General features: G+C 40.0%; 1 protein-coding gene across 1 annotated transcript in view; it reads right to left on the bottom strand.

The window, feature by feature from the left end:
- The window catches only part of Polq (DNA polymerase theta), a 109,721-nt gene that overhangs the window by 52,107 nt on the left and 43,295 nt on the right, over nucleotides 1-14,319 (bottom strand). Inside the window, exons 13-15 of the mRNA XM_034515555.2 lie at nucleotides 14,051-14,244; nucleotides 13,082-13,206; nucleotides 11,157-11,400 (exon numbers count right to left, since the gene is read on the bottom strand). Of these exons, the coding sequence (XP_034371446.1) occupies nucleotides 11,157-11,400; nucleotides 13,082-13,206; nucleotides 14,051-14,244 (563 nt within the window). The remainder of the gene's footprint in view (nucleotides 1-11,156; nucleotides 11,401-13,081; nucleotides 13,207-14,050; nucleotides 14,245-14,319) is intronic.

The raw sequence follows: 14,319 nt of genomic DNA, 5'->3' as shown, positions 1-14,319 counted from the left end.
AAGACATATCTAGGAATCCCTCAGCAGTAAGTCAGAATCCCAACACATGAGGATATGTACAGCACCTGTCTACCTTCACCTTCACAGAAGCAAGGGCAAAGGTGAAAACAACGTACAGTGCTATATGCTGAGACACACACAAGGGGAAGAAAGGAAAGGAATCCCACAGCTGCTGCTCAGCCAGTAGGTAGAAAGAACAGGGCACCACCAAAATCTTCAAGAACCAGAGCAGGCAGTGTACAAACACAAGTCACCACAACTTTCTACATTTGCAGATGGAACAGCAAAGCAGAGAGAAAGAAACCTGGAAAGAAAGAAACATGGGAAGTGTCATAAATATACATCAAACATAAGAGCAAACTTATCAGTCATTGCAATAAATGTGAATAAGACTGAATCATCTATTCAAAGGAAAACATTTTCAATTAGGTTCAGATGCAAAGAAGATGAAAGAGTGGTATACAAAACATTACCCATACAAAGTGACGCAAAAGCTAAAGATGAAAGGATCCCAAACAAGCAGGTCCACAGAAGCAGCTAATCCAGGACAAGCTAAATATGAGTCGGAAAGATCTGAAGTGTGAGAAAGGGTACAACTAATGCCCAAACTACAACCACACATACACAGATATGAATGTATATGAGGCAAAACTACAAAAAACAAACAAACAAACAAACTGAGCCAGAAGGAGTCACCCTAAAAACAGCAGAGTAAAAGAGAACCGTGTCTGTGTGTGTAAAGTAGGATAAGATATAACTTAATTAATATACAAATACATTTCAGACATTAGACCTTGCAATCACAAACATGCCTAGTCTGTACTGTTGATAAGTCTAACATAACTAGCTGGGTTCCCTAAACAAAATGGTCTGTTAGTCGCAGGCCATTCACTTTTATCATGTCTACATAATGAAGTGTCCAGAAGCCCATCAGGACAGGAACTGTCCTCTAGGCAGGTGTGAGCAGGGTAGGCGGAGACACGAGGATTACCATGGCTTGTTGGTAAGAAAGAGAGATCCATGTTCAGTGAGAGATTCTGTCTCAAGGGAATAAGAAGCAGGATGATACATAAGGACATCTGAAATCCTCCTTTAGCTCTAAAAACACACACTGCCACATGCACCTGTGCACACTTATGTAAACACACATATACCATTCACATGTTCATTTTAAAAACCTGGATTTTTGCTTGTCAAACAAAAAATGAAAGAACAAAATAATGAATTGTGAGAAAAAAATTGAAACACATATATCGAGTAAAAGTCTCAAAATTGAAATCCATTTGAAAACAATAAACTACTTAAAAGAAAAAGGAGAGGAGGGAGGGAAGGAAATGGATAAAGAAGAGAAGGAGGATGAGGAGGAAGAGGAGGAAGAGGAAGAGGAGGAAGAGGAAGAAGAACAAGTACAACCACCTCTACCACCGTCACCCTAGAAATCTGAGGAGAGACCTAAGGAGCTAAAGTTGGATAGTCAGGGTGGCTCACATGTATCCAGCTGCAAAGCAGACCATGAAGAGACACAGTGAACATCTCTGACAGTGTGATGCTCTATCGGCAGGCTATGAGAAAGTCGGCTTCCTACCAGCAGAGAAAATGCAACCTGGGGTGACCCTCCTAGGGGCAATTCTGAGGAGCTGTGGGTCTCCCCACTCTCGTGGATCATCAGCAAGGGCAATGGGAGTGTGTGTGTGGGATGGGGGTTGTTCAGAAGCCCTGTGAGTACTTATGGTAAAGGATCACACCAGGACCAGCTATCAGGAGACACCTCAACTTTACGTAGGGGATTCAAAGCTTACAAATTTTGGGGGGCACTGAGAATAGGAACATCCAGGATGGGCAAAGGTCATTAAATGAGGGCTTACGGTACTGAAATGGGGAATATTTAAGGAATCTCAGGTGCTGGGTGAACAGGTTCTTATCAGGAGAAAAAAAATTGACCCTGTAATCTACTTGAGGCTGTGTGACACTCCTCAGGCAGAAGCCCGGAGGCTATCTGGTCATGCTGGACTTCAACTTTAATTGGCAGACTTTTCCCACAAGTAGCTAAGTGAGCTGTCACACGCTTACCTTTTGAAATATCGTGTAATTATTCCCAACAACATGAAAAACTGCATATTGTGGGCAATGCTAAAAACCTGGAAGAAATATAGATGCCAGTAGATTTGTGAATTTTAATGTATTAAGTACTAAAAGTAAAGACAGACTAGGCAAAGAAATACATCGCTTCTATCTCCCACCTAGTATTTCTACAAGCCAATAGCTAGTAAGTACCAAGTGTAACCAATTGGTCCACTTTCTTTTTTCTACTGAAACCTGGAATCAAGTACTGTATTTAGTTGCTTAACTCTCCAGTCTGTCTCAATTACAAGTGCTTCCTTGTTCTGTTTATCACAACAGGGACTTCTGAAAAGTACTGAGCAATTATTTTGTAAATTATCTTCCAATTTATAATTATAATTTTTCCTTGTAATTAAATTCATGTTAGGCATTTTCCTAAGAATAGTTTGTCATATTGTACAACATGGTGCTGCATCTTAAAAATCACTAAGAGAGTAGATTGGAAGTGTTCTCAACACAAGAAATGGTAAGTTGTGTTAATTATCTTAAATTAGCCTTTCCATAATGTTCACATATTTCAATATTCTATAGTTTAAGTGATAAAAATACAGTCAATAATTTCTAAAATTATATTTTAAAAGAAAACTATTTCAGGAAAGTAGTTGCATCCTCAGTACACTGCGCAAAGAATAGGATATTGATAACATAATTTTGCTGAATTATGGTTCTAGATTCAAAACAAGCATAAAAATGCCAGCATCAATTAATCAACCTGGCCTTTTGACTGGGGCAGACACCTCGCTAGTCTGCTCCCATGAAGACACCATATCCTGAGCCAACCTAGAGGAGCCACTGCACTCAGAGCACCAGGTAAGAACCCTCCTGCACAACCCTATGCTCCAGAGCTACAACTGGGAGCCTAGGGCATTCAGGACCCATCAGCAACCCAAAACCCGCCCCTCTGGAATACCACCCCCCTTCTAACCCTTGCTTGGTCCTTTTGGCTGGAGCAGACACCTAGCTGGTCTGCTTCTGTGAAGACACCATATCCTGAGCCAACCTAGAGAAAGAACTGTGCTCATAGCAGCAGACAGTTAGCTGGTCTGGTCCTGTGAAGATACCATATACTGAGCCATCCTAGAGGAACCACTGCACGCAGAGCAGCAGAGGAACCACTGCACTCAGAGCAGCAGGATTTCAGGATCCCAGAGGCGACCTGAGTCGAGGAGCTCTTCCACCCAGGAGCTCAGGATCACAGGATCAGAGAAATCTGGACCCTGAGGAGTTCTGATGAAAGCAAGATAACTGGAAAGACAGGCTCCAGTCAGAGACAGTGAGTGCAGGTAGCACTAGAGATAACCAGAAGGCAAAAGGCAAGCGCAAGAACATAAGCAACAGAACCAAAGTTACCTGGCATCATCAGAACCCAGTTCTCCCACCATAGCAAGTCCTGGCACACCATCACACCAGAAAAGCAGGATGCAGAATTAAAATCACTTCTCATGATAATGATAGAGGGCTTTAAGAAGGACATAAGTAACTCCCTCAAAGAAATACAGGAGAACACAGGTAAACAGGTAGAAGCTCTTAAAGAAGAAACACAAAAATCCCTTAAAGAGTTGCAAGAAAACATAAATAAACAGGTGAAGGAATTAAACAAAACCATCCAGGATCTAAAAATGGAAGTAGAAACAATAAAGAAATCTCAAAGGGAGACTATCTTGGAGTTAGAAAACCTAGGAAAGAAATCAGGAGTCATAGACACAAGCATCACCAACAGAAATACAAGAGATGGAAGAGAGAATCTCATGTGCAGAAGATACCATAGAAAACACTGACACAACTGACAAAGAAATTGCAAAGCACAAAAAGCTCCTAACCCAAAACATGCAGGAAATCCAGGACACAATGAGAAGGCCAAACCTAAGGACAATAGGTATAAATGAGAGTGAAGATTCCCAACTTAAAGGGCCAGTAAATGTCTTCAACAAAATTATAGATGAAACTTTCCTAACCTAAAGAGATGCCCATGAACATACAAGAAGCCTACAGAACTCAAATAGACTAGACCAGAAAAGAAATTTCTCCCATCACATAATAATCAAAGCATCAAATACACAAAACAAAGAAAAAATACTAAAAGCAGTAAGGGAAAAAGGTAAAATAACATATAAAAGCAGACCTATAAGAATTATACCAGACTTTTCACAGAGACTATAAAAGACAAAAGATCCTGGACTGATAATCATACAGACACTAAGAGAACACAAATGCCAGCCCAGACTACTATACCCAGCAAAACTCTCAATCACTATAGATGGAGAAACCAACATATTCCATGAAAAACCAAATTTACACAATATCATCCCACAAATCCAGCCCTACAAAGGATAATAGATGGAAAACTCCAACACAAGGAGGGAAACTACAACCTAGAAAAAGCAAGAAAGTAATCGTCTAACAACTCCAAAAGAAGATAGCTACACAAACACAATTCCACCTCTAATAACAAAAATAACAGGAAGCAACAATCATTTTTCCTTAATATCTCTTAACATCAATGGACTCAATTCCCCAATAAAAAGACATAGACTAACAGACTGGATACATAAACAGGACCCAGAATTTTGCTGCATATAGGAAACGCACCTCAGTGACAAACACAGACACTACCTCAAAGTCAAAGATGGAAAACAATTTTCCAAGTAAATGTTTCCAAGAAACAAGCTGGAGTAGCCGTTCTAATATAAAATAAAATCAACTTTCAAGCAAAAGTAATCACAAAAGATAAGGAAGAACACTTCATACTTATCAAAGGAAAAATCTGTCAAGATGAACTCTCAATTCTGAACATCTATGCTCCAAATGCAAGGGCATCCACATTCATAAAAGAAACTTTACTAAAGCTCAATGCACACATTGCACCTCACACAATAATGGTGTGGGATTTCAACACCCCATTCTCAGCAATGGACAGATCATGGGAACAGAAACTAAACAGAGATACAGTGAAGACCTAATACCAATTCTTTTCAAACTATTCCACAAAATACAAACAGAAGGAACACTACCCAATTCGTTCTATGAAGCCACAATTACACTCATACCTAAACCACACAAAAACACAACAAAGAAAGACTTCAGACCAATCTCCCCTTTTAAATATCGATGAAAAAATATTCAATAAAATTCTTGCAAACCAAATCCAAAAAACATATCAAAATAATCATCCATCATGATCAAGTAGGCTTTATCCCAGAAATGTAGGGATGGTTCAATATTCAGAAATCCAACATCATAATCCACTATATAAACAAACTCAAAGAAAAGAACCACATGATCATCTCACTAGATGCTAAGAAAGCATTTGACAAAATTCAACAACCTTTCATGGTAAAAGTCTTGAAAAGATCAGGAATTCAAGGCCCATACCTAAACATAGTAAAAGCAATATACAGCATGCCAGTAGCCAATATCAAACTAAATGGAGAGAAACTTGAAGGAATCCCGCTAAAATCAGAGACTAGACAAGGCTGCCCACTCTCTCCCTACGTAAGTTCTAGCCAGAGCAATTAGACAACTAATTAGATTTCTAATTAGCAAATTAGAAGTCAAAGGGATACAAATAGGAAAGGAAGAAGTCAAAATTTCACTATTTGCAGATGATATGATAGCATACTTAAGTGACCCCAAAACTTCCACTACAGAACTCTTAGAGCTGATAAACAGCTTCAGCAAAGTGGCTGGATATAAAATCAACTCAAACAAATCAGTAGCCTTCCTCTACTAGAAGGATAAACAGGCTGAGAAAGAAATTAGGGAAATGACAACCTTCACAATAGTTACAAATAGTATAAAATATCTTGGTGTGAATCTAACCAAGCAGGTGAAAGATCTGTATGACAAGAACTTCAAGTCTCTGAAGAAAGAAATTAAAGAACATCTCAGATGGAAAGATCTCCCATGCTCATGGATTGACAGGATTAATTTAGTAAAAATGGCCATCTTGCCAAAAGCAATCTACAGATTAAATGCAATCCCCATCAAAATTCCAACCCAATTTTTCATAGAGATAGAAAGAGCAATTTGCAAATTCACTTGGAATAATAAAAACCCAGGATAGTGAAAAGTATTCTCAACAATAAAAGAACTTCTGAGAGAATCACCATCCCTGACCTCAAGCTGTACTACACAGCAATAGTGATAAAAACTGCATGGTATTGGTACAGAGACAGGCAGGAAGATCAATGGAATAGAATTGAAGACCCAGAAATGAACCCACACACCTATGGTCACTTGATCTTTGACAAAGAAGCTAAAACCATCCAGTGGAAAAAAGACAGCATTTTAAAAAATGGTGCTGGGTCAACCGGAGGACAACAATGTAGAAGAATGCAAATCGATCCATTCTTATCTCCTTGTACAAAGCTCAAGTCCAAGTGGATAAAGGACCTTCATGTAAAACCAGATACACTGAAACTAATAGAAGAGAAGGTAGGGAAAAACCTCAAATACGTGGGCACAGGGGAAAAGTTCCTAAACAGAACACCAATGGCTTATGCTCTAAGATCAACTATAGACAAATGGGACCTCATAAAACTGTAAAGCTTCTGTAAGGCAAAGGACACTGTCAATAGAACAAAATGGCGACCAACAGACTGGGAAAGATCTTTACCAATCCCACATCTGATAGAGGACTAATATCCAATATATACAAAGAACTCAAGAAATTAGACTCCAGACAACCAATGAACCCTATTTAAAAAATGAAGTACAGAGCTCAACAAAGAATTTTCAATGGAGCAATATCGAATGGCCAAGAAGTACCTAAAGAAATGTTCAACATCCTTAGTCATCAGGGAAATGCAAATCAAAACAACCCTGAGATTCCACCTCATACCATTCAGAATGGCTAAGATCAAAAACTCAGGTGATAGCAGATGCTGGCAAGGATGTGGAAAAAGAGAAACACTCCTCCATTGTTGGTGGGATTTCAAGATGGTGCAACTACTCTGGAAATCAGTCTGGTGATTCCTCAGAAAATTGGACATAGCATTACCTGAGGACCCACCTATACCACTCCTGGGCATATACCCAGGAGATGCTCCAACATATAACAAGGACATAGTGGAGCATATGTCCTTCAACAGAGGAATGGATATAGAAAATGTGGTACAGTTACATAATGGAGTATCACTCAGCTATTAAAAACAATGAATTCAAGAGATCCTTAGATAAATGGATGGAACTAGAAAATATCATCCTGAGTAAGGTTACCCAATCACAAAAGAACACACATGGTATTCACTCACTGATAATTGGATATTAGCCCAAAAGCTCAAAATACCCAAGATACAACTCACAGACCACATGAAGCTCATGAAGAAGGAAGACCAAAGTGTGGGTGCTTCAGTCCTTCTAAGAAGGAGTAACAAAATATTCATGGGAGCAAATATGGAAACAAAGCGTGGGACAGAAACTGAAGGAGGGGCCATCTAAAGTCCAGAGACTGCTCCACCTGTGTATCCATCCCATATGCAGTCACCAAAGGCAGATGCTGATGTGGATGCCAGGAAGTTCATGCTGGCAGAAGCCTGATATAGCTGTCTCCTTAGAGGTCTGCTAGAGTCTGACATACAAAGTTGCAGGCTCACAGTTAATGATTGAACTGATTATGGGGTTCCCAATGGAGGAGTGAGAGAGAAGACTGAAGGAGCTGAAAGGGTTTGTGGCCCCATGAGAAGAGCAACAATACCAACCAACCAGAGCTCCCAGGGTCTAAACCACCAGCCTGGGAGCACACAGGGAGGGACCCATAACTCCAGCTGTATATGTAGGGAGAATGGCACTGTCGGGCATAGGTGGGAGAGGAGATCCTTGGTCCCATGAAGGCTGGACGCCCCAGTGTGGGTGGAATTTGAGGGTGGGGAGGTGGGAGTGAGCAGGTGGGTGGGGGCACATCCTCAAAGAAGCAGGAGGAGGAGGGATGGGATAGGGTGTGGGGGGGGAGGAATGGAGAAATGGGATCACATCTGAAATGTAAATAAAATATCCAATAAAAAAAAGAAGAAAAAAAAAAGAAAGGAATTGCAGAATAAAAAAAAAAAAAATCCATCAACCTGACCACAAAACAGAAGTAAGCCCTAAGACATACTTAACAGACAACAAGCAAGAACTTTCAAGTCATTTTTTTTTAATGAATACTGTCTTCCCTCCCTGAAGAGTTGCAGGCCATTTGTATATATTTTCACCCTGCATATCTATACTTGATCTTCACCTCAGAAACTACTAGTACATGTCTTGGCATAGATATTTATCTCCAAAAGTCTGTGAAAATCAGAGGCTTATTCTATGTAGAATGTCAGCCAGAGGCACATCTCAAGGAGATGAAAACACTAATTCTACAACAGCCCTAGTTCTCTAACAGAATGAGTTATACTCTAGAGCTGGAGACACGTAATCTACATCTACTTCAGAATTTGTCCAGCTATGAACTAGAGCAGGCAGGTGTGCTTATGCATGCCAGGAACCCAATCATAGGGAAGCCGAGGTAGGAGAGTGATAATGTCAAGAACAGCTATATGGTATTTATAGTAAGGTCTATCAAAAACAGAGTTCATTAGTTAGTTAACTGAAGACCTGGAGAGAACTGCTAAAGGTGACAGCAAAAGTGTCAGCTAGTCAGCTCACTGAGCATGGTGGTAGAATACAGTCATTCCTGTAAGTACCACAGCTATACAATAACTCATATCACGAAACCACCAAAGGCCTAGCTAATATACTGTTATCAAGGAAAATTAAGATATATTGTTTAAAAATATAAAATGCATTCCTAAAGTACATGAAAATGCACCCGTAAATTACTTAAACACAAATGTGTAATGCCCTAATGCAATAAAAGAAAAGGCCAAAAATTTCTATTACAATTATGTATGAATTCAGCATCATGGTCTGCAAACTATCACACTGAACCCTATGAGCTTAGGAGACAGTTGAGACATATACTATATATGAGTATATACTATATACTATATACTATATACTATATACTATATATAGGCTGGCAACGAAGCACTGATAAAAATTATGAGACACAACCACTGCTAAGGCTCTATGGTATTTGCACTTGTCACCCACTCAGGGGCATCCCTCTAGAGGACATTCATTCCCAAAAGAGCCATGCCCTGAGACTAGAAACCTGGCTCATTACATTGCTGTCTTAGTCAGTGCTTTCTACTGCTGTGAAGAGACAGCATGACCTTGGGCAACTCTTATAAAGGAAACCATTTAATTGGGGCTGGGCTGGCTTAGGGTTTCAGAGGTTTTAGTCCATTATTATCATGGTGGGAGCATAGCAACAGACACTGGAGCAGTAGCTGAGAGTTTTACATCCTGATCTATAGGCAGAGAGAAACTGGGCCCAGCATGGCCTTTTGAAACCTCAAAGCCCAGCCGGATGCAACATTTACTCTAACAGGCCACAGCTACTCCAAGGCCACATCTCTTAACCCTTCTCAAACAGTGCCACTCCCTGACAACTGAGGCCATTTTTATTCAAACCACCACAATCACTAGGAAGCCTTCTTATACCACAGCTTCAAATACAGAAAGCTTTGTGGTTTTTTTCAGCATTAGTAAGGATGCAGTAAAAAGCCACTTAAAACACCACAAAAATGACCCTCAAGAGAAAGAGCCACAATGGGGACACAGGCCAACACTCAACACCCAAGAGCTATGGAAACAAATACAATTCAAAACAATTTTCTGCCCCTTTACATGTCATCCCACCTCAAACTTTAAATGAACCAAAAGTAAATGGGGGAGACATGCAAGGCCAAAAGGCTTGTAAAAGGTCACCCACAGTGATGCTGTGGATTTGGTGTTAACTGTGTAAGAATCTGCACGTATGATGAGGGTCCCCTCCCCCACTCTCTCACCCCTGTTGGTTTTAACTGGCAAATAGAGTTGCCTAAAGCCAATGGCTGGTAGGGAGACAGAGGCTGAACTTTAGGATTCCAGGACAAGGGCACCAAGGGAGGAGAAAGGATTTAGAACCACCATGCCAGGGAAGGAGTTAGGACTAGGCCTCAGAGGTGCAGAAGAGAGAGCATAGCAATCATGTAAGAACCTGAAAAGAGTGCCCCCTGCCCCCCCCCCCCAACTGGGTTTAGGGCAACAAAGATGGAATATAGATTTTAGTACATAATAATTTAGGATTATTGGAGGGGAGGCATTAGCCATGTGGAGGTTTGGGAGTGGCCCAGCCATTGAGCTGTTTAAGGCATATTACAGTAGAAGGCCAAGTGTGCCTTTCATTTGGGAACCCAGAACATTAGGGCGGGTAGTAAGGAGCTTGCTCCGCATCTTCCACCACTGGTTCAATTACAGAAGAAAGTAAACTGGTAACTGTAACAAGCAGTCCCTCCCCGTGCTTGTTAAAGGACTCCCCGTGCTTGTTAAAGGAGTCAGTCCAAAAGCCAGGCCTAACATAAGTGGAAGGGAAGAAACTGAATTGGAAATGAGGCAGGCAGGGTGACTTATAATACATTTTTAATGTTCCTCAAAATAGAATTGTTAGTAACTGAAAGTAAAGGGCCATCAGCTCTACCTGATCTTTCCATTTTGTAATGTGTTCAAAAAGAAAGTCATTAAGTTATTTCTTAATTATATGCTAGTCCAAACCATTCAATGTGTTGTTAGCCCCTCCCCCTCCAAACACAGTCTGGGAACCCTCTCATGGAAAACTGTGTGTGTTCTAAAGAGCATTTCAGCAAAGTGTACAGAAGAGACGAGCCCTGGAGAGGTCATGGGAATCAAGTTTACTGCAGAGACAAGCAGCATTGCCTCACTCATGCTCAGCTTGAGGGAAGACTCACATGTTACAAATAAATGCCTTTCTAACCAACCGTGCAGTGTGTAAACTACAAAACAAACAGTGACCCTCAAGAGAAAATGTAGCCATATTTTCTGACACAGCAAGTATGCCCTAAGATTCTCAAGAAGGAAAATATTTAAATATATTTAATATATTATCAATTATTTAAAGTTGATGAACTGTGACTTAAAAACCCTAAGACAGACACAGACTTCATTACCTTTTGAAGGGCAGAGCATTCTTCAGAACTACCTCCACCTCCGCAATATCAGCTCTGGCAAGATCTGCCACGGTGAGAAAGCCAGAGGCATACAAGAACCTGGCTCTCTGGGCGTTGAGTAAGGACACCCGGATCAGGTCACACAGCTCTCTCTGGATGCCAAACGTAAGACGCTTCTGAAACTGGGAAAGTAGCAGTTCCATGTTGTGCCAGCCCAGACGATTAGAAAACACTGTAATCATTCCTAGAATGGTCAAAGAATGTTTCTTAAATTAAAAATTGCTTTTAGACTAATTCTCCATGCATGTATATATAAAAATATATAAATATATATGTGTGTAGGTACCTAGGTGTGTATATACATGTATGTGCATATTTGGTTTGGTTTTGCTTTCTGCAGAATGTAAGGTTTAACAAAGCCAAGGGATAAGTTAATAGGAGAGCAAACAAATATTTAAAGCCCTAGCTATGTGCACAAAGAATAAGCACATTAAAGGTTATCTCATTTATTAAGATTTATTTTATGTGTATGCATTATACCTATGCATGTGCCCATGTGTGCACAATTAGAGACAAGAGATTGAAATCAGGCTTCTTCCTTTCACTCTCCACTTTGGTTTTGGAGATAAGGTCTCTCAGTAAACTTTGGGCTCACCCACTGCCTGGACTAATTTCCTAGAGAGCCCCTAGGACCTCTGCCTTCCAGCACTGGGATTACAGATATGCACTGCTGGGCCCAGCTTTGAAGGAGGGTGCTAAGGCATCTGAACTCTGGACCTCATGATGGTGTAAGAAACCCTCTCTCAAGGCCCATCTCACTCCTATGAATAGCATTTGGATACTGAGGCACACACCACTCATATACACAGAGAAAAAGCCTTATTCTAGTACACTCTTCACATTATTCTCTCTCTCTCTCATTTTTTTCCTTTTCTGTTTCCTTTTTTCTTTTTTTTTTTCTTCTTTTAAAAGAACTGCTAGAAAACAGGAGGACTCTTTCCTAGACAAATGATTTAAAACCTCAAATGCTAAAAGAGCTGCAAAGCAACATTCCAGTTACTACTTTCTAAAAAAAAAAAAAAAGGTTATCCTGCCCATAGCCCCCACCCTCTGGAACTAAAGAGATGGTGAGAGCCACATACCTCCCATGGAGGAAATCATTCTACCCTCTGCACTCATCTCCGCAGCATCTCTCACATGCACACACACTCACAAAGAAGCCTCTTACACATAAAGACACAAGCCCTGTAGTACCTCAGTGTTTCCTTCCTAGGGGCTAACAAAGATTCTTTAGTAAGGTCAGATCCAGAACCTACCTGTTTGTGCAACTTAAGAGTGCTTCTTAAGGCATGATATTTAGATTGGTCAGGTCCTAAGTCCACAAATCTCTCTTCATCTACAGCCTCTTTCTCAAAATCTATTAATCAGTACTAAGAGGAAAGGGGTTCATTGGGGACTTTGTTTCTCCATGTAAAAGGGGAAGAGGGAAAGTCAGGGAAAAGATGTACAACCAGCAGGTTGCTAAGAAACAGTCGGGAAATAAGAAGAGTGAGACACAGCCTGACGATGATGGCTCTGCAGACTGTACTGCATCTGGGGGCACCAGCGGGCACCTGATGATGACACCAGGGACTCTAGAATTGCAGACATTTCAGAGAGGCTTAAATAAATGGAAGAGTTGGAATTTGCTCTTTTTATTTTTTTAAAAGTGATCTTAAGCCAAGCATGGTGGTACACACCTTTAATTCTAGTACTCAGGAGGCAGAGGCAGGTGGATCACTGTATTTGAGGACAGTCTGGTCTACAAAGAGAGCTCCAGGCCAGCCAGGGCTACACAGTGAGACCCTGTTCAAAAAAAAAAAAAAAATCTTAACAGCTTAAACCATAGAATCATACATAGTCCTGAAGCACTTTGTCTGACTAACCTGCATAGACAGCAGCTGACTGTTGCAAAGACTGAATCTGCCCACGATTACATCCATACTTCTGATTAATTTCCTTTAAGGAAATTTCACTGATTAAATCCAATAACACAAGACTTGTGAAAAACCTAAAAATAAATTATCAAAAGTGATGTAAGAGATCATTTATAGCTATTATGAAAGTGTAACATACACTGCAAACAAACAGCAGACCAAAACAGCAACAGGGGATCCATGACCCTCAGAAAGGATAACAAACAGAAAGAGGGCTGGGGGACAAGACTCAGATCGTGTGTACACAGTACATTTTACATATCTTATCCATAGCTAAAAACTAACACCAAAATAACAAAAAGTTCCCACACTTTAATGTTATTGACTGACTTCAAGAAATTACTTAACCAAAATGGAATGGCACATAGTTTAGAAGATTTGATACATAGATATAAGATGAAGAGAATTTCAGTCAAATGATAGTATCTAATTATAAAATCCAGATTTGATTCGAAACACAAAATTGTCACAAATAATCCAAGCACAGAGATCCTTATAAATTTGTACTTGACTATGATATAAATCATATACTATATCTGAAAATATACTGTATTTGAAAGCTTAACGTGCTATAGCTTCCCCATGAGAATCTTTTAGCACCTTCCAGCTGATAAAAGATTACTTCTAAAGGTGCTACAAAGTACAATTCCAGATAAAATCACCATAAATGGAAGTTCTGACTAAAAAAAGGAAAGTGGTTAAATATTTGACTTTGAAGCCCAGCAGGCATAATGACTGCTAAATTACAAGTTACAAGAAAAATTAAAATGTCAGTAAATTAAAGAAATCAGAGAAATTTATACATTTTACCATAGTCAATCAAAATGTTTATATTGCTAAAAACCAGAGTGAGTCGGTAAACTGGATATGGACATAATGCCTGCCCCTGATAAATGCTGCAGGCTCCTTGATGCTTACCTTTTATGAATGGCCATCTGTCGATGCTGTCTCTCAGTTCTGGCTACTACTTTTCCTTTCACACATCGAGCCAAGAACCCTTCTTCTACTCCAACTAGCTCTGCCACCCTTTTCATAGAAGTTGGTAATTTTTCCCATAAACAGAAAAACCGATACCAATCAATATTGGTCCAATCTTCAAACACAGGTGTAACCTAAAAAGAAACGGCTTCATTTTAGTCTGAGTAATTGCTTGACAGTGAGCTGTGAGGAGCTCAGTATAAAACACT

This window comes from Arvicanthis niloticus, chromosome 12, assembly GCF_011762505.2.
Source record: "Arvicanthis niloticus isolate mArvNil1 chromosome 12, mArvNil1.pat.X, whole genome shotgun sequence".
Classification (NCBI taxonomy): domain Eukaryota; kingdom Metazoa; phylum Chordata; class Mammalia; order Rodentia; family Muridae; genus Arvicanthis; species Arvicanthis niloticus.
The sequence above is the reverse complement of the archived record's forward strand: the minus strand, read 5'-3'. Positions and strand labels throughout refer to the sequence as shown.